General features: G+C 38.6%; 1 protein-coding gene across 1 annotated transcript in view; it reads left to right on the plus strand.

Annotated features, from left to right (window-relative positions):
- Positions 1-7,713: 7,713 nt before the first annotated feature.
- The window catches only part of LOC117295453 (sushi, von Willebrand factor type A, EGF and pentraxin domain-containing protein 1-like), a 31,418-nt gene continuing 17,381 nt past the window's right edge, over positions 7,714-21,750 (plus strand). The window contains exons 1-18 of the mRNA XM_033778123.1: positions 7,714-7,744; positions 8,515-8,697; positions 9,834-10,082; positions 10,612-10,803; positions 11,057-11,257; positions 11,699-11,893; positions 12,607-12,807; positions 13,365-13,583; positions 13,789-13,889; positions 14,361-14,529; positions 15,212-15,442; positions 15,858-16,049; positions 16,463-16,657; positions 16,974-17,109; positions 17,525-17,643; positions 18,852-19,043; positions 20,078-20,272; positions 21,416-21,616. Coding sequence (XP_033634014.1) covers positions 7,714-7,744; positions 8,515-8,697; positions 9,834-10,082; positions 10,612-10,803; positions 11,057-11,257; positions 11,699-11,893; positions 12,607-12,807; positions 13,365-13,583; positions 13,789-13,889; positions 14,361-14,529; positions 15,212-15,442; positions 15,858-16,049; positions 16,463-16,657; positions 16,974-17,109; positions 17,525-17,643; positions 18,852-19,043; positions 20,078-20,272; positions 21,416-21,616 — 3,202 coding nt within the window. The remainder of the gene's footprint in view (positions 7,745-8,514; positions 8,698-9,833; positions 10,083-10,611; positions 10,804-11,056; positions 11,258-11,698; positions 11,894-12,606; positions 12,808-13,364; positions 13,584-13,788; positions 13,890-14,360; positions 14,530-15,211; positions 15,443-15,857; positions 16,050-16,462; positions 16,658-16,973; positions 17,110-17,524; positions 17,644-18,851; positions 19,044-20,077; positions 20,273-21,415; positions 21,617-21,750) is intronic.

Below are 21,750 nucleotides of genomic sequence, written 5' to 3' on the forward strand. Positions count from 1 at the left end.
AGAGGGCGCCTTCTCTAGTGTTTTCCTTGGCGCGTGGTGGTAGTTGCAGTGAACTCTTGAAAGAGTCCCGAGAATTTCGGTTCACGATGTGGCACGGTTTATGGAGGAGTGTATGGAGGATCTATTATTGCACTTTCACTTTCAGTGTGTACAGACAAAATTATCCAAGCTTAAAGTTAAAGAAGTATCAGCCTGATGTCCACCAGTCAAAATGGCTTAGGCCTTATGTATAGCGTTTGTTGAGTGCGCCACAACAACACCGTCCCTCTGATTGGTGGAAAGTTCCCTGCATAAATCTAGGTCAGAAGTATGTGCGCCGAATTCGCTTGTTAGCTTCACCTTTACTCTAAAAATGTTACATCAGTTTGTTAAGTTTTCAGTTTGACAATTATGAGTTTAAAGGGTCTATGTACTTTTTGTAGGAAAAAACAAACAAACAATGTCCACAGATTTACACTAAACTTACACAGGTTGAAGATGTGGTTTGATAGTAGAAAGCTTCCCTGAAAGTATTACTTGCTTAGGTGCTGTACTTTTTGAGAAATTAGTAAAACAATGTCATGAAAATAATTTTCGTCTCAGTGATCATGAGACGAAAATTATTTTAGCATTGTAAAAACGTATTTTCATGACATTGTTTTACTCTCAGAAACTACAGCACCTCAGCAACTAATACTATAAGATACGCTTTCTATTATCACTATCTTCAAACGGTGTAAGTTTAATGCAAATCTGTGGACATTGTGCTTTGTGCTAGAAAAAGTACCTTAATGGGGTTGAAAGATAACCGCCACAACCAACTTAGAACAACAAAACAAAAAAAACACCGCCTTTTCGTTATTCAAATAGTTGAAAAAGTTTCGTTTAATCATCCTGAGTGTTCCTCATGTGTGTTGGTCCAATCATGGAGGTAGAAATACCTCCATGGTCCAATGTACAGCTCGACACTATAGGAATCAAATATATAGGGAGCCACGTTGAGAAAGGCCTGAGCATACCCATAACACCACTGACTCCACCTCTGAATCTCAGCAGACCGTCTTTATATAGACACCCTCTCTATATAGCTTTAAAACTAAACTTGAAAACTATAAACTTGTTCCGTCTTGGCTTTATAAATACCGTCAACAGTTCACTGTGCAAGGACCGCACTCTGACAGATGGCGCACTGCGAATGACCATTAGGCCCAATTTTTAGGTGGTTGACCATGGAGATAAAATCTCCATGGTTTGACAGACCGCGAGGTTTGTTTCGGTTAAAGGAACACGTTGCATGCCTTGGATCGGTCGAGTTGGTCTTTGAAAAGCGTTTGTGACCGTTTGTTATAAAATGCATACGGGTAGAAAGATGTTGTAAAAGTAGAATACAATCATCCACATAAACATGCCTCGAAATTGCACGGTTTTCCTTTTACCTCGTCGACTAACACGGTCGGCCATTTATAATGGGAGTCAAAGTTTTGACTCCCATAAATGGCCGACCATGTTAGTTCGCAAAGTAAAAGGAAAACCACGCAATTTCGAGGGAAATTTGTGTGGATCATTGTATTCTACTTTTAAAACATCTTTCCAACCATATGCATTTTATAACAAACGGTTACAAACTCTTTTTATGTACCAACTCGTCCGATCCAAGGCCTACGTTTGAATTGATTTTCTGTAAAAGAGAATAGCAAAACCTGGATACGAGGGTTGGCCTTCCTTTATTCTGGATAAGTTCAAGGACGGTTTTTCCAAGAGAGAACAAATACTCTGCCCAAGCACGTGATCACAGTTCCCTGTTGCCCGCCTGATACTGAAGTCAATGTCACATTACTCTTGTTGAACAAAATAGACCTCAGAAACAAACGATTCTCTCTAGTGCTTAACATAACACTGATAACAATAGACGAAACTCATTATACCTTCTACTAAGCGCTCCTTCCTCATCATGCACGCAAACAACAAGCAGTATCAGAAACTCCAAAGAAGATAAAAAATCCTCAAAACATGGATGGCTCTTCAATTTTGTTTCCATATAGCCGACTTTTGTCCTCCAACAGTCAACCACATGACTACATTTGTATGTCTGATTGCAATGATAGCATTGTTTGTAGCACTTAATGTTTAATGTTTTTTTCGATACCTGCGATTCCGAGACGAAACCAAGATCAAAACTGAGACCGAAACCAAATGAGCCATTCGGAAAGCTTGGGAGATCACCAAGACTTTACAAAAATATGGTGGCCCTGAAAGAACACCGAACATATTGACGACAATATTCATGAAACAAAAATTCTCTATTTGGGCCTCAAGTCGTGAATATTGGAGATGATTATTGTATTCATAACCAAAATCAATATAATAAACATACCTCCACCTTCCCCGCTCTCACGCCAATTTTTGTTTTCATTGATATGTATTTGTTCGGGATTCTTTTCCCATTTTATAGCTTTCTATAGTTACACTGGTTTCGTAATCATCAAATTCATCAACAATCAAAATTCAAGGGCCCAAATGGCCAGGATTGTACCATTAGGTTGTTAAAGAAAAACAAATCACTAAGTCTCAGCGGCCTCTTGGGTTTGCGTCTTTTGCCCAACGTTACCAACACGATTTTATCACAAGTGAGTCGTGAATTTTGCATTTATATTATTGGCGTCAATATTTACGACTGTGGAGGCACATCACGCTTAATTGTCGTGAAAGCAGTGCCATTTTGACATCAATATTAGTTGTTCGGTGTCTCTCTAGGACCACCATACAACACGGACAACCATGACTTCATCGTTATTGGCGGGGCATCTAACAAATTTACAGTAAACACGTTGAGTTCTAGATCATTATTCATTTACAAGTATATATTTTGACATGGTCGCACATTGAAGACTGTCACTATATAAGCCATGTCACTCGACTATTATCCATTATACATTTTTAGTTTTTGGGAGTATCTTTTGCCGGATGCTATGCACCAAATCGACTGTACACTTTCGACTGAAAATGAAGCCAGTTGTAACTATTTTATTAATAATAGTTATTGTGAACATTCCATGTGTTTCATCGTGCCGTAAGTAATTCTTTAAATTCTCCAGACATTATTGTGTTTTCTTTTTCATGAGTAAACAATGCGCTATTTTTTTGCAAAGATTCCAGCAGGAGATTTCACGAAACTTTACGCAACTGCTGCGTAAGTCCACTTGCGCAACGTTTATGGCGCAACTTACCCCATAAACGTTGCCTACGTGGACGGGCCTACACAGTTGCGTACAGTTTCGTGAAATCAAATGAGAACTGGGCTATATTATTTAAACTTAAAATTTATGTTGTAACTATTTTAAAGTTTTCTTTTTGCTTTAATACTTTAGGCCCCTACAGCCTATTCAGTTCACTGTTGTCGGAACTTAGGCCTATGTCTTTGGGAACATCGTTTTTTTTCTTCACAATGAAACTATGACTAAACAAAGTAAAGAAAACAAACGTTCTCGTGAAATGACCGGGGTACTTGGTTTTCTTTTAAGTAATATGCAATACGTTCACCCACAAAAATTAATGTCACCCAAAACTTACCGAGATTTTAACCATGCCAAAAACATTAATTTTAATGAAAAGGTGGATTATGTTCCGTAAATGTTTTCATCTTACAAAGTACACCATTTTTTTTACCGTGGCATGGTATTCTTATCCGAAATGCCTCTTATTGACAATAACTTTTACAAATAATATTGTGCTGATCATTAAAATTGTGCACAAACACAAACACAATCTATCATAGATATTCATTGTGTCAGTGGTTTTTTTTTTTTACACTTGAGAACTCATCATCACAACGAGTAAAGCATGATACTACACAACATGGTTAGGCCTATTATACAATCATTATTGTTTTATTTAGGCCGTTGTCGTAATGGCGACCCTCCTCCGAAGCTGGGTCATCCCTGCCCTCATGATATCCACGTCCACGCTGATGACGCTTGCTCAGATACCACTGCTGTCTATTGGACTGATCCAACGGCTTCCGTCGCCAAAGAAGACTGTGAAACTGCTCAGTAAGTTAAAGACATCTTTGGAAGAAAACGGCAACAATTACTGATCTTGATGTTCATTTAATTTGTTTCACTCAACAGGCCTATTAGTATTATCTCAATTGTAAGACCTATAAGAGGAAATTGAGTTCATAGGTTAATCAGATTTCGATGTAACAAAAATCCAATCAATTTGAATAGAATGCTTTCAGGTGTTTTTCAAAAAGATTTGCGAAACCCCTGTATCGTCATGTACCAACACCCGAAACTTATTTTTTTTTTTTTGCGTCGCGACGGTGAGAAAATAGAACGCGCCGCAGGGTTGTGGGCTCCGTTTGGCGAATTGTTTTTTTGACGTTCTAATCATGAAACAGCTCCCATTTTGTTGTATGGTGCATGAACAATCAAATTTGCTTCGATATCATGGTTTACCTGAGAAACCATGAAGGCGTCATAAAGGATGGTTTATAGACAACTGAAGTGCCTAAAAAACATTTGGTTTATGAAAGCCTTGAAACCACGAAATCAAAGCATCTTCGAGTTCGAACCAAGGTTTACTATTGAACACTCATAACACGTGGTTTAGGCCAAAGCAGGGTTTGGGTGCCCTAAGGAGTCCGTATGATGTTTGCGGGTACTTTTTGTAGGACACAAAGCATTTACATTCAACGTACACGGTTTGTGAGATATTGATGGTAGAAAGCACTTAAAATTTCCTGAGGTGCTATATAGTTTTTGAAAAATTAGTAACTTAACAATGTCAAGAAAAAACTTAGGCCCTAATTTTTTCAACGTGGGCTTATAGTTGTTTATGTTCACATTTCCATGAATTTTCAATGGTTTTTGACAGGTAGAGATACTAAAACTTTACTTTTAATTTTGTGTCCCTTCCCCCCATCATTTGGGGCAAGATGGGACGCATGCATTGTGCCATCATGGGTCAAAGAATAATCAAAGAGGCATACACTATGTGTTAAACACAAATAGGGGCAAGATGGGACAAACAATGTATGACCAGTGAACCGTCAATCATTATTGACGTTAGCCCCATAAATCAGTCCAATCCACTCCTCAAGGATACGGAGTGGATTGGACCGATTTATGGGGTTATATTGACGTGTAAGTGAAACCATTGATGTTTAAACCAACAGTTTACATTGAGTATTTTTGAAATAACAACTATTACAATTGTATTTGTAACATATAAAAGTGTCCCAAATTACCCCAAACCATCCATAGTTCGTGACGACCTGATCATAGTGAAAAATTGTCCCGTATTATCTCACTATAACCCGTCTGGGAGATCACAAAAGGCACCTAGATCTATAATTTCGGTAACGAGTCTCGAAGTAGTACGTATAGAGATAGTTGACATAGAACTGACACATGAGGGCGCATGATTTTGACTTTGCTGTTGAAAAGTATCGTCTGCTGGGCTCACATTTATTACTTTCCTCCTCGCTTTCGTCGTTCAGTGTAAAAAGGGAGGACCGTCATCCTTGTTCTGGTCGTAAGTTCAGTGCCCATGAGTCTCCATACAACATCAAATATAGTGCTACCGATCGCCTTGGGCACAGAAACGAACATTTGTGCTCGTTCTTTATCAATGTAAAAGGTAAGTAATTTCGAACGTAATTTTGTTTTTGTCATGATCACATATTTTCAGCAACAAACTGGGTCAATAAGCCATTTTGAGATATGTTGTTGGACACGGGAAATAGGTTTGGGTTAATTTGTCTGTATACACCCAAATCAAAGACTTTGTGTCCACCATAATTCAAATATACCCTGGTGTCATGTGTTTTCAGTAGGATAACAGAAAAATTGTTCTCAATCAAAAACTAAATATTTTTTTTCAAATCATCTGTCCAATTTTTTAAACAATAACACTTACAGTTTACACTTCATCGTGTGTTGAAATTTGTAAAGTTTTGGTTTTACGTTGCGAGAGACAGTCCGCCATTAACAGTGCTTGTGCTTGCACGATGTTGGAGCAGCGTCATATGTTTTCACACCTTTCATTGGTTAATGGTGGTATTTTATTGAATATTCAGAAGCTAGTATGGCGTGCAAAATAAATCAAAAATATTATTCAGTTACTACTAAACAAATTTAATTACATTTTTGTCCTAAGGCATTATGGCTACTATATTAGAATCCAGAGCTATCATCAGGCATGAAAGTAAAACACCCCACCCCCTTAAAGCACACACACTTCATAACAATCCGTTTTCCCCCATTTCAGACCAGTAATGTTTGGTTTCAGGAGATAAGAAACCAATCTATGATAATTTCTCTTTAATGTAGACATAATATTTATGACGCTTATCGGAATTTATTACAGTATGCAGTTAATCAAAAAAAAAATTGTTGTGTCATTTTCACTTAAAATATTTTAATATTTTCCCCATATTGGCACACCATAGAATCCCAAATAGTAACCACCTCACGTGATCTATCTAGTGACTAAAGCAGAATGAAACTCAATCTAGCAGATCATAATTTTGTTTTGAACTTTCGAGGTTGGATGATGTTTCTTCGACTCATTTGAATGTTGGCATAATAATGCACTAGTGATTTGTACCAAAAAACAATAATTTTATAAATGTTTGGGCATAACCAACGACAGGAAACTTTATTCTCAGCATGATTAAGCCTGATGAAAATACAGACCGTGAGTATTCAGTAAACTGCATAGCTTCTGTCACCGGTGCAGTTTGCACAATTTCGCGGTAAACGGGAATCAAAGTTGGGGACCGAAAACATATGAGGGTTGATAACGTATGACGCTACGATACTAATGTTTTTTGTTCTTTGAATAGAAAAAATAACCCTAACAAACAAAATTTGATCAACATCATGATCAACTGAAGTCCTACCTAAACCTAGTAATATCTCATTTGAGTATTAATAGGTAAAGTACCATTTTATTTCATTCATCATATTATATTATAATAACAAATGTATTTATTATGAATGAAAATAGTATCTTATTTAATAAATATGTCCAATTCAAAATGAGAAAAAACTACATTGAATTAAATGTAACAAAAACATTAAACAAACATTAGGCCTATATTTTTTAATATGGAAATAAAGGTGAGAAAGAGATGAGAAGTTTATCTGGGCCATTGGAGGATTGATGGCCGCATTGTTGATGAAAAGAGATGTTCATTAAACTTCCCTAAATTCCATCAGGAATAATTTTGATGGGAGCATTTGAGGAATAGATTATTTGCTGGGAGCAGTCAATATAGTAGTACTAGTAAGTAGTACTTCAGATACAGATAAAGGTTTTGATAAAATATTGATACAGATTGATAAAAACTTGATACAGGTTTTGATACAGATAAAATATTTTGTGCCAATGTCATTCAGATGGTATTCGCTACTTTGTAGATTCTTATAGGATTTGAGGCATTGTAGATTCTTGCTAGATGCTGTTTTTACTCTTTTTATTATTTTTTTTAAAGAAAACAAATGTCCGACCCATCCATCAGTCTCCAGGGGACAAGTTTCCTGTTCCTGTGGAAACTCGTATGGATCAGCGTGTACTATTAGCTGCATTGATGGATACTACCTCAGAGGAAATGATAAACGCATCTGTCAAAGCAATGTAGATTTTCTGTCCTTCTTCCATGGCCATCAATATCATTATGGTCATAGTCATCACCATAGCCATTTACATCACCATAGTTATGATGTTGGGATGTGGTCAGGGACCAAACCATCATGCACACGTAAGTAAAGACTACTTTTGGATGACGCCCCACGCTGAAACAGCGCCCTCTCCCTCACTGAGGTCATTCTCAACGAAATAATGACATTGCTTTGTGGGATTGGTAAAGCCTGTTGCAATTGCATGCAGATCTAGCCATCTCTTTGTGATATCTCCTGCTGTTAGCTCTCTCTGCAAGAGAAATTACTCATTAACACATGCTCAGATGTTTAAAGTATTGCGATAATTGATTTGATAGCTGAACCTGTTTCATACTGTTATCATTACTCAACACCGTCATGGTTTATACTGGAAGAGGCTAATGGAGGTCTCACAGTATAGGAATGTTATAAGGGAAAAAATCAAATGTGATTTTGCTTTTGGAGTCACTCATTATATAGCCAGAGGCCAGGTTGCCAGAAGGATACAAACATATTATGTGCTGTAGTTGCAACTTTCTAAACATTGCTTATACAGCAAATGGTAGCAGTTCTTAATTTGAACTGATTGTGCATCTTTCAAGTTACAAATAAAATGAAATAGTAAACTTAAAAAAAGACTTTAAAAAAGTGCAACTTTCATTGAAATTCTCTCCAAACACGTTTTGTTTTGCTGTGGAGAAAAAAGTTGACTTTGAGGTACACATGTGATGATATTTTGTAATTTTTTGAAAAAGGAAAAACAAAAAACAAAAAAAACAAGAAACAAAGACTAAAATCATTGCCTGACATTTTAATTTATGGCATTAACAGAAAGTCAATGTAACTACTCTTCCCATGTTGATCCTAACAGCAATCCAGTGCCCGGACCCATACCCGAACCTGCCATACAACTCAACAAACTGCACAGACGGCTACAATTATAACAGTGTCTGTTCCTACATCTGTCCACCTGGTTACAGCCTACTGTCCAGTAGCAAGAGAGTGTGTAAAGCATGTAAGCTGTGGAGCGGGTCAGAAAATCCAGTGTGCAATGGTGAGAAAAACATACTTTTTAAGTATTATACTGTACAAGAGAACTTTATAAGCCCCCAAAGGGGTACTGCTGTCACGTTTGGGCTGGAGCCTCTGCGTGTCATTTGTCTTTATAGATTGAGTGCAGAAGTGGGATAATCTTTGGAAAACTTACATGTGCCGATCTCTTTATCAACATAGGTTTGTACTACAGACATAGGTTTGTAGCCATCCTGTGGGTTTTTATCTGCAGACATTTTCACGGCAACTATGCCACCAGTGTGTCCGACCTGGCTCCTCCTGTCAGGATGTTTGAGCATGACACCATACTTTCTGCTCAAACAAACGCTCTAGCTTTGCTGAAATGTTGAACAAAGAGCTATTCCAAAAGTGTTCTTTCCACATACTGCATCTGCATGGAACTCCTTGCCTGGTGCATATGTTTCCCTTTTTATTCTATAATCAGGTCGGTTTTAAGAAGAACATCAATAGGAGACTTTCCAACGCTAGGTGGCAGCAGACATACCGGGTAAATTTCCATTGTTACGTAGTTCTGAACATGCGCATAATTCTGAGAACAATGGATTTACCCGGTAAGTCTGCTGCCCTCTATCGTCCCAGAAAGTCTCCCATTCCTACCTTCAGCTTCCCTGAGTCATTTTAACTTTTATCTTCTTGAAGCCCCTTACCAAAAGTGGCTTTTAGCAAATTTGCATTCATTTTGTTTTTAAATTTAAAGACACTGGACACCTTTGGTAATTTGTCAAAGACCAGTCTTCTCACTTGGTGTATCTAAACATATGCACAAAATAACAAACCTGTGAAAATTTGAACTCAATTGGTTGTTGAAGTTGCGAGATAATAATCAAAGAAAAAACACCCATTGTCACATGAAGTTGTGTGCTTTCAGATGCTTGATTTTGAGACCTCAAAATCTAATTTTGAGGTCTCAAATTCAAATATTTTAGTGGAAAAATTACTTCTTTTTTTACTTTGTTTTAAGGCCAAATAAATTTGCTCAAGAATAAAAGGAGGGTGTCAATGTCTTGCTTAAAACACAACTTGGCCACCTTTGTTCTCGGCAGTGCCTTGTTCGGTGATAATGTATGTTCTACAACTGACCATAACTTTTGTTAAAAGTAACTTTTCTCTTTACAGACACGCAGCCTCCAGTTATGAACTGCCCAGGTACCATCTTGGCTTATGCAGAGTCTGGTCAAACTACTGCTGCAGTCACTTGGGACCTTCCGACTGTGACAGACAACTCAAACGAGGTACTCACCGCAGAGCAGAAAGAGGGTTTTCCTCCGGGAGCCGACTTCAGCAGCGGTTCACTCCTCATCAAATATGAAGTCAGTGATTCGAGTGGCAATAACGCTATTTGTTCATTTAGTGTTATTGTGCAAGGTTAGTGTGTATTTTGATAGTGCCAATGTAACCCAAACATGAGATATAGCAGGCCCTCTTTTGTTATATTATCAAATTGCATACTCAGTATAATTACGGAGTAAAGGTATTGCATGGACAAGTTTAAATCATATTCTGTACCAATGGAGTCAGTTTGTTTTTGCCCAGTAAAAGTTAATGTAACCAACATAGAATGGACGAAAAGTAATCAGTTATTTCTTTTGTGACATAAAGATCAATATTCTCTGCTGATGTTTGATAAGGGATATATGACCAAGATGGGATGGTCTCTATATGGGACCTACACTAGGCCTGAAAAGCCTTGTGTTTGATTCTTTGCAGATGCGGAAATCACCTCCGCAAATTGTGCATCTGTAACCATTATTTGGTGTCAATTTCTTTGTGAATGTTTTGATGCCTGAAATGGAATACAGGATAGGCGCAGGTATAAGTAAGCTGCGCATTGTGCAGTGGTCATTTCTTTGTTTGAACAGCTAGATGTTAGTAATACACATTTTTCCTTTGCTAGTTATTCAGTGTCCAGCCAGATCCTTCCTCCCTGGCCAGCGGATGATGTGCTCATCCCAATTCAACTTTGGCTCTGTTTGTCAGTTTGAATGCTCATCAGGCTTTGTGTTGAATGGAACTGAAACTAATGAATGCTTACGACAAGGGGAAACCACTAATGGTAATTGGAGTGCACCACAACCAACTTGTGAAGGTAAAAACCGAGTATGGCTTGTTTATTTTGACTGTACTTGTGGTGGTTATGTAGTGGGTAATGAATTTTTTTTCTAGGACGAATCATGCTCCTTTCTATTGAGTTTTATTATATGTATGTCATCCTTGATGCTACATGTCTAAAACATAAGTACCTTTCTTGGGTCAATGTTAGCAATCAACAACAAAAAAATGTTTTCGTTCATCCGTAAACAACAGTTTTAAAAATGTTTGCATTCCATTTACCTTTTCAGACATTTACTGCCCGGCACTCACCCCACCAATGAGTGGCAGTTTTGTTGGTAACTCATCACATTGTCCTACTGAATATGGATCATTGTGCGAGATTGAATGTGATGATGGGTATGAACTCACAGGAAGTGGATTGTTTCGGTGTCTTGCGTTGTCTGGAGCGTCTGAAGGATACTGGGACGGTGATGATATTCGATGTGAAGGTAAGAACAAACATTTCATGCAGACAAACTAACTGCCATAATTGTTTGTCTACAAGAAACTACCTGGAAACTTTTTACAAAAAATAATGCGATCAGGCGTATATCTTTGTACCTTTTAATATACAAAACTTGTGTTTTTTAAAAAAACAAGTTGGAAATGATTCCAGTCCTTCAAAAGTTATAAGTCGTGTAAAGTAGAAGTTTGTAAGAGCCGATAATAGAGTATGAAACAACAAATTGAATGGGAAGAAGACCTGTTAAACATCTTGGAACTGTGCTCACCTCTTCCAAAACATTTGCAGTGAAAACAGATCTGTGAGGTCAAAATTTGCATTACGTTCAATTTTACAGGAAGTATAAACCAGGCCTAAGTTTGCAAGAAACAGCCTGACAGTCTGGGATTTAAAAAAATAAGAAGTAAATTTGTTATTTTTAACCCAGTGCAAACTTGCCCACATGCCATCATCTCATCCTATGGTATGGTCACCAACCGAGACGAGTGTCCAGCCACCAATCAGGTCCCTGCTGGTTCTACCTGTCGTTATGCTTGTCAGCAGGGTTATGTACTGGTAGGGTCGACAGAGGTCACATGTGGACTGGATGGCAAGTGGGATTTAGCGTTCCCCTATTGTGAAGGTAAGCAGTGAAGTTGAGATCTACGGTCTTTAGGTACAATGCTAGCTAGAGGGTCATCTTGGTTGTTCTACACAGAGAAGTTTAAAACTGAGGCCTACTGAGGTCTAAAGGCCTTTGAGTATGGTGTTAGCGAGAGGGTTATCTTGGTTGTTAACACACAGTGAAGTTTAAAACTGAGCTCTAAAGGCCTATGGGTATGGTGTTAGCTAGAGGGTCATCTTGGTTGTTCCACACAGATAAGTTTAAAACTAATGCAGCTTTGGGTATGGTGGTTATGCCAGAGGTTCATCTTTGGTAGTTACATTACTTATGTATGAAAGGACACGTTAACACCACATTTCTCCAGAAGACAATCAGAGTTGTTTTCCTTTTACTATAATCTTATTTCAATTAAATGTACATGTATTGTTGTTGTTATTGATGAAATGGCCGAATAAATAATAATAATAATAATAATAGCATACTGATCAAAAGGTGAGTTGAAGCCAAAGGTTCTTTTCAGAACCATCCCAACTCATTAAGAGATTATCATTACATGTTGTTACCGCAAACCTTGCTATAACACCATCCTTGTTACCACACTGTTGAATAGACACATATCTTATAGATGAAATCACAAACTCATAAATAGAGTATGCTGACATGATTGGATGCCCCCTTTTTATTCCACTGATCAAGAACATTACAACAAATCTCTCTCCATTTTTCCCCAGCTGTAACTTGTGACAACAGCGCGTTACCTCCGCCAGAAAATGGCATTAAAAATGGCTGCTCCAACTCCGAGGAGACGTACGGCACTACGTGTACACTGATTTGTAATGTTGGCTTCATGCCGACACAACCCACCTATGTAACATGCACTGATGATGGAAATGGTGTGGGTGAATGGAATGGCAACACCATCACATGTGAAGGTTGGTTTCTGACAATAATACCATGTAAATGATTGGACATTATTTATAAGCCTCTCAGGCTAATGTATAAATTATACTTTTTATTGTAGAGCCTTCCTTTTTTTTTTAAACCACTAATAATATTGATAAAACCGATAATATTATTGCCGATATTATCAATACATTTTGTCACGGATGGCACCTTTGAAAATCAGTGTTCTCACTGAAAGGTCCCAGGTCAAAATTCCAGTTGAACCTAGTTAACCTGGGTCAACTGGTTCAACTGGTTAGTGACCAAACTCGTCCATTTTCCATATTAACCAACTGGTTTGGACTAGGTTTAACTGTGTTCAACAGAGTTTAAATTATAAACCAGTTGGTGTCTGTCCATTTTCCATATTAAACCAACTGGTTTTAACTGTGTTTAACTAGTTTATCAACTGGTTTCAAGTAGTTCCAGTTGAACCCAGTTTAACGAGGTTCAACTGGAATTTTGACCTGGGGTTTCCCCAGGGTAAAAAAGAAGAAAAAAAGAAAAAGAAAGTCACTATAGTTTTATTCTCCTCCCCCAACTGTAGAGGTAAAGTGTGATCCATTACCTGTACCAGACATCACAGCGGGATATATGGCCGTCACCTGCACACTTCATGGGGTAGAGGTTACAGAGATAGACCAACCACTGAGTTATGGCACTGTGTGTGTTACACCATGTGATCTGGGATACATGGGCAGTGGCTCAGGGAGTCGTACCTGTCTGTTGTCTGGTCAATGGGATGGAACGCCGACACAGTGTAATGGTAAGAAGTTATCTGATTTGAATTTCATCTGGCTTTTTCTTTGCAGGCCTATATTAAATATTTAGGACAATTCACTTTGGGAAACAGAGAAAGACAGATCAAATACATTTGTTCTTGTGGTGGGTTGGTTTTGTTGGCATACGTGAATAATTACTTTTAATTTGTTTAAAACATGAATATTACTGGTTTGATTTTTGATTGACAGATATAACTCCACCCACTTTGATATGCCCACCTCACATCTATGTATTTGCTGAACGGGGAACCAACTTTGCTGTGGTTATCTACGACTGGGAGCCCATACAGGTATGATAACCAGTTTTATTTTGGCTTTCATGTATGACGGAAAACTTATAGAGAAAAGGTTTAAATTGGCACTCATGTTTACTCTTTGAAACTTGTACTTTTAATTCAACATTTGACACTCCTTAATAGATCTGCTGTACTGGCCAGTTTTCCTAGTAATTTCTGAACTTTGTCTTTAAAACACAACGTTACTTTATTTGCTGTTTTGAACCACGCAAAAGTACTGTGTCCGTGAAAGAAATATGGCCAAGTTAAAAAAATGCACTCATGATCGCCTTGGATTTTTAAAAAAAGACCAGGATGAGGGTCTATAAGAAATCATTTCTGTTTGTTGAGTTATTGCTAAAAAAGCAGCACCTTAGAATCACACTTGGAATGCAAAGTTCTCTGCTTGAGGGTTCACATGATGAGTAATTTCTCTTTGTCTACTTGTGTGTTCTAATTAATTGTTATGTCTTCACATGTGTACAGGTTGTGGAAGCTAGTGGTGACACTGTAGCAACGCTTGAGAGTATAAATGGAGCATCTGTACCAGCCAATAAGAGCACAGTATTTGCAGAAGGGACATATCACCTGATCTATAGAGCCACAGACAACAGCGGAAATTCAGCAACATGCGACATTTATCTTAATGTGAAAGGTGAGGAAACATTTTATTGTTTCAAAAAGAGAGTATTAAAACATTCTTTTGTCAAACTTCAGTCGATCGAGTAGCAGTCTCTTTCCTTGCCTTTCACCTCATCCACCTCTTCTGATCTTGCCGGGGGCACTATGTTGGGTGCGTTCGATAAGCTTCCCTGGTTCTAACCCGCGGTACTCACTCGTGTGAGCCCCCGGCGAGAGCTAAACGAACAATCACTCACTGCTCTTGTGGTGACGCCCCCAAGTGACCCACTGCACAAGCAGGGCACTGGGGGCTGCCCCGGGTGAGCCCCTGGATTGACGTCAAAGCTATTCAAACGCACCGGGGAAAGACCGGGGTCGACCCAGGGAAGCTAAACGACCCACCCATTGTGTGAGTTTTCCTCCCACATATAAAACTGCAACTCATTCTTCCTTGTCTTCTTTCCATTTGGATCTTGGCTAGTATAGCGGTCTAGTTCACTGGACCCAAGCTCTCTTGTTAGCAGCAGAGTGTGGGCTCGATACCCGGTCTTGACATTTGTGCCCTTGATGAGAAAGCAATTGACCATAGTTGTTTCATAAATAATTGGGAAAGGAAGTGCATACTGCTCTACTGACCTTAAATTCTACACCAGTAGCATATTGTGATAGCAAAAGAACATTTTACTCTTTCTTCCTCTTCTTCTTCAAATGATTAGTCACAAGATGTCCGCCGTTACCTGCCCCCCAGCACAGTGTAACTAGCCTTGCTTCAGGCCAGGGTAATTGTGACAGCTCTGTAGTATATGGCTCAGTGTGTAACATTAGTTGTGAAGAAGGCTACACAGTGACCTCAGTCAGTCAGAACCAAGTAGTATCCAGTGTTTGCAGTAAGATCGTATCATCATCGACCATTGGCTACTGGGACGGTCCATCTGTAGACTGCATACGTAAGTTGCCATTTCAACGACATTGCATGTGTACCCCAAAACATTTCATTTTGTTTAGGAGAATTCTCAAAGACATATGCAAAACAGACAATTTTGATAAGAAAACAGGGTCCAGTTTCATAAAGCTATAATCACAACAAAAAGTTCTTATTACTGAATCTTGCTTAGCAGAAACAGGTTACCAGCACCAAGTTAACTATTCAAAAGAATGTTGTGTTCCCCCTTAAAGCAACATTCTTGAAAAATATATTTTTTTTTATAATGTTATGAAACTTTGTGGGTTTAATTTCAAGGGAGAATAGCTGTTGTCCTTCTGCAGGTATAAACTGATATTCCCATGGTAATGTAACAAATAAACAATCTCAATCTCAGTGTCTTATTCTATTCTGAACTCATGTCGTTATTTCATCAACAGCAAACACATGCAGAGTACCAGTCATTCCAAATGGCTATGTTTCAGGATGTATCGGACAGGAGGTGGATTACCAGTCTACTTGTACATTTGTTTGTAATCCTGGTTTTCATAGCAACCAGACATATTTGAGCCAGCGAAGAAGAAGTTGCCTGGCTGATGGATCATGGACTGATTCTGACCTACTCTGTGAAGGTGAGAACAATTATATCATCAATTTTGTTCTTTTATGTGTTTTTTACGCTTCAAACCTACTCTCTGACTTCACCAGAACTTAAACCAGATCACTTATTAGTCACCACACTCCTGTAAATTTGCTCTCAACTGCCAGGACCCGTTGTATACTGCAGGTGCTTGGTCGACCTTATTGCTCAACGTTTTGGTTATCGGGGAAGTTTTGCTTGTGCGTGTTATGGGCATTCTTCACTTACAGCTAGTGGAGAAATTTTGCGCTTGTGCTGCAAGCAGAGAATGGTGATCATAAGCACAAAATCCAGCAGTCAGTGATGAGTGGTCTCTACAAGTTTGATTATTTTTTGGAAAATATTTGATTGTTCGAGAAAAAAGTAAAACAAAATCTCAAAAACATTGGTTACTTTCATTGACAGCTGTGGTTTGCACCGGGCTCTTGAGCCTTGATCAGGGCACAGTTCAACCGAGTAGTTGCTCCACGGAGTCTGACCTTCCTTACAACACAAGATGTACATTCACATGTGATGAGGGCTACTCTTTGAATGGTCCTTACAGTAAGACGTGTACTGCTCAGGGTGTTTGGAGTGATTCACGGGTCGTCTCATGCACAGGTAAACTTTGGCTTTATTAGGAAGTAAGAGTGCAGCGAAGACTAGCAGTCGATTCATTGGGAATTGTTGGGACACACATGTGTATGGTGCCAGCTCGTTGTGTAAAAAGAAGAGTCACGAAGCTATGTTTTTTGAAAAAAATCTTCAGAGCGAAAAGGAATACAAAGGTAAATAAAGAAAGTTTTAGAAATAGTCCCAAAACAAAGATTGAGGGCGCACTTGTATTCCCTACAGTATCAAGAAGTGGTTCTTAAATGCAGATAGAGAACTATCCTTTTGGATGTGTTAATATTACCCCTAACTTTTATGTGAACAGATCATCAATCACCAGTGTTTACTGAGAGTTGCCCAGTGTATATTGAGAAGACTGCTCCACCAGGAATGCGGTCTGCTGTTGTCATCTTTCAAACACCGTTAGCAACTGATAACTCTGGGAACGTAACTGTTTTCTGGTATGTGTTTGAACAAAGTTATTGTCATTTGGATTGGCCAGACTTCATAATACCCCCCCCCCTCCCCCCCCCCCCCCCCCTCACCGCCAGTTGTCAAAAAATGCATCTTTAAATGCAAATTTACAGAAAACATTTGACAAAATGTATGTTTTTAAAAAATTGTTTGACTGTGAGACTTAAGGACACAAAGGGGCATTAAACACACCAGGTAATTTGTTTATGGTTTGTGAAATTCTGAGTGTGCACAAACTTTCATGAACAACAATGTGGGTTCGAACTTGGGTAAGTACTGTGGTCACAGTGCTAGCACACATCAATGTATTTGTGTAAAATCCTAAAATGAATATTCTTCATCCCTGATGCAAACTTATCATCTATTAGACAATGAACTTACCAATGTTAATTTTCCCCCAAGCTTGGATAATTCCCTCGGATCTGGCTCATCATTTACTGAAGGCACAACACATTTGACTTACATTGCCAAAGACCAAGCTTCAAATAGAAGACAATGTGAATACTACATCACTGTGCGGGGTAAGAATCAAATAAAATATAAGCTATGCAGAAAGCCATTACCTCAAATCTCTAAATTGTATTTTGAAAAATGTTGATCATCAAGCAAAAAAGGGTCAGTTAGATGGGGGTGGTTTCATACACTGCACAAATTTTCCAAGAGTTATTAGGACATATAACTGCCTCGCGGACTGGTGTGCTTTGGGTTATAAAAAGTATTATAACACACCTCTTGCTTTTTCTGTATTCTGGGTGGCTGAAACACGGTCGCAGGGGATGAACTATTATATAGTCTAGTGATCGCGCGCACGTGTTTGCGGGGACTAGTTCCCAAGCGGGCACTAGTCTTTGAAAATAGTGCCTGGTTAGAGCGCCCTCTCCTGACTTAAATTGTGAACAGCAACTACAAAGCTTCCAGATTTCTGTTCTTATTTCACATTTAAGACAGAGCTGTGTTATAAAACACATATTGACTGGCATAATAGGTTGCTCTTCTGGTCACTCAAAGTCCCTCGGGGGGGAATAGACGTACACTAGTTACCTCATTGCCAGTCAATATGTGTATATTAGTTATGAACTATGGTTGGAAAGATGTTTTAAAAGTAGAATTTAGTGATTCACACAAAAATCCTTTGAAATTGTCTGGTTTTCCTTTTATTTTGTGAACCATCATGGCCTGCCATGATTTTGGGGAGTCAAAAATTAGGTTTGTTGAGTAGTGTCAAAATTCTAAATGGTTGCTCCGTGCTCGATGTCAGGTCACTGTACACATGTACAATGTAAGTGATACTATGCTTTAAACCTTTTTCCCGCGCACTGCCCTTAAGTTGCGGCATATGGTTTTTGTATCAACAATGTGTTGCTAGCTGCAGAAAAAAAGGAACCATCTGTAAGATGTTTATTTTTAAATTGAGATGGGGCGAAATTCTTGCCAAGTCTTTAAGTGGTGTAAATGCCTTTCATTGTGCACAAAAATGAATCAAATTTTTCCTATGTATACTCACTTTTTTTTAGTCATACAAAGGCCCCTCCCCCTCTTTCTATGACCTAGATAAGACCTTGGAATTATTTAATATTTAGGATGGCTCCTAAATGGATTACTTTTAATGGTTTTCCTTACCTAAAACACATCAGCATATTAAACAAAAATGTTGTACACATTTTTGGGGGGATATATTTTGGGTACATTTTGATACATTTTTCTGGTAACTCTTAATGTACTTTGTCAGTTCTACGCTGCCAGCCCCTACAAACACCAGCCAGTGGTTCCCTAGTCCAGTGCCCAAGTAACATCTATGGATCTACCTGTAGCTTCACCTGCAATGCGGGGTACCAACTGATAGGCCCTGAAAGTAGGAAATGTGAAAAGAACGGTGAAGCTCCTCTGGTGGCATGGACAGAGCAAAACCCTACATGCTCACGTAAGTAAAGAAGCTGTGTTTTTCAGGATTCATCTGTCTTCAGGATTTTTTCTAAGGGAAAAAAATTACCCTGAATTTTCTTGACAAAGTTATGTTTTCCACTTTTGTTGATGTAGATGAGGCTTGGAATGCTTTCACTGTTCACACATTAAGCTTGGGGTGGGGATGGGGGAATCATTCTTTGAACCATGGTGGAGATAAATATTACTCATTGGATGGATTTGACGATCTGCATGCATGGTAGAGGTTTTCAATACATTTATCTCACTAGCATCCAAAGTTTGATTCGTCAGATTTTTAAAACTCTGCTAAGAAGATTCCTGTGCATCTGGTTATATGGCCACTGATGTTACTGCGAAAATTTACAGTTATTTCCTCCATCAAGCCAACTATTTATTTAGTCCTTACAATTATAACAGCACCAACTTCAACTTCAGTTAACATGTTTCCAAACATCATACAAGGAAAGCCAACAGTTGACTCCTACATGCTCCATGTAATTGCATTTAGATGACAAAAGTGAGGATTTATATCCAGGATTTCATCCATACAGCGAGGTATTATTATTATTATTAAGTATTATTTATACAGGGTAGCCCCATCAGTGTAAAAACACTGTTCTCCCCGGGGGCCCTGTAAAAAAAGCAAAATAACAGAACAAGAGATAAACAAATACACATGTATATAGAACAACTCCCACAAAAGCAACAATAGCACTCTATTCCACCAGGCACAAAAGCAGAAAAAAACAAGACAACAAATTGCCAGATGCAAAAAAGAAAAAATCAATGACTCTGTAAATGCCAGTACCTAGAAGTGAATGAAGGAACTTTTTTCTAGGAACTTTTGACTGAAAATCCCTTGTGGCATAGGAGAGAACCACCAACACACAACTTTACTCACATATGGCCTTTGCCGGCTATCAAACCAGGGGTACATTAGGGAGAGGCGACAGCTCTGCGCTCTGTGCCACCCATGCCACTTAAATGTTACCATGGTATTAAAAGGGAATTTTCTTTGTTTAATTTTCACAGCAATCTCGTGTCCTGCTTTGGCTGACCAGCCTGGTCTAGTGCTTCGTTCAGGCTGCCTTCATTACCCACCTGCAACTGAACTGCTGGGTACCACCTGCCATTGGTACTGTCCTTATGGCTATGGAGGTAGTGGTAACCAGCAATCTACCTGCCTTGCCAATAGTACATGGGATGTGGTGGACTTTACTTGTGAAGGTTAGTATGTGACATGATTTTCACACTAAATTTAAGTTGCTACTAGAAGCATAAAACCATCCACATAATGTGTTTTAAATCCGTCTTGCAAATAAAGATTTGAGAATTGTTATTACATCCAAATTATCATGTTAGATTGAGAACACATCGCAGGTGTATGAAAAACTCAGCTTTTGAGCTGAATTTTTCCTTTGTATTAAGAAACACAGGTGTTTTTTTTCTTCTTTTCAATTTTTCAAGAAACTGTACATTGTTGGCGACGTTTGTGTTTGGATTGCATAAAAAAATTACATATTAAACTCATTGGAATTCACTTGATGTGATTTGATTTATTTCCACAAGTTCAATTGTGGCATACATTTTTTAATGTTTAAAAGTTTTATATTTTACATTTTGTTTGTTGCCGTTATTCATACATTCATTCATTCATCCTGCTACCGTCATGCTGGTCCTAGGGGTGCCATGCTTGAGGCAACTACTGAACATGATCACCACAGCTCTCTTTCCTCTGTCATGCATACAAGGGTAGCAATGTTTTGTTCTGTACAATCTCGGACGTTGTTAGACCAGGACTTTCTTCATCGCTTGACCTCGACTCTTCCTTGGAGGATGGTTTTGGCCACCACTAGCTGGCACTCAATGTATCTACCCTCTCATTATTCTAACCCGAACCTAATTCTCTAATTCAGCAGCCAGACTCATCACTAGAACCCGATCACTTGAACCCATCACTCCGATCCTTCGCAATCTCCACTGGCTACCAGTTAAATCACGGATAGTTTTCAAACTCCTAACACTCACCTACAAATGCAAAAACGGATCAGCACCAGACTTTCTCCAGGATTTAATTCAACACTATCACCCTCCGCGAAAACTTTGTTCCAGTTCAAAAGGTCTTCTCATAGCAGCTCCAGTTCACACGAAGTTCTACGGTCAACGTTCCTTCCAATATGCTTCACCTAAACTATGGAACTCTCTTCCCAACAATCTCAAAGACTGTGCCACACTAGAACAATTTAAATCACGACTTAAAAACCCATCTCTTCAATCACAGAAGCGCTTAGAGACTTTATTTTGTATTATGCGCTATATAAGAACTGTTTATTATTATTATTATTAACAACTAACAATACTGTTTTACAGAGAGAAGTTGTCCAGCTTTAGTTGTTACTGAGGGCTTGGAGATATCTCCAGCTGAATGCCTCATCTCTCCAGATTACAATGACATCTGTTACCTTCGCTGTTCTCAATCTGGGTATAGAGTAGACCCTCCTTCCTATACCTTCATCCGATGCCTTGGTAGTGGAGATTGGTCTCATGATAGCACTGCATTCAGCTGTCTTGGTAAGATTCTGTTTAATCTCCTAGAAATCTACACATGGAACTGTTTGTCTAAACTGTAGCAGATCATATTCTTAATATTAGTAATGCTCCAAAATGTTATTTGGCCATGTGTGGTTCTCCTAGGGTCCCTGGGA

This window comes from Asterias rubens, chromosome 1, assembly GCF_902459465.1.
Source record: "Asterias rubens chromosome 1, eAstRub1.3, whole genome shotgun sequence".
NCBI lineage: Eukaryota > Metazoa > Echinodermata > Asteroidea > Forcipulatida > Asteriidae > Asterias > Asterias rubens.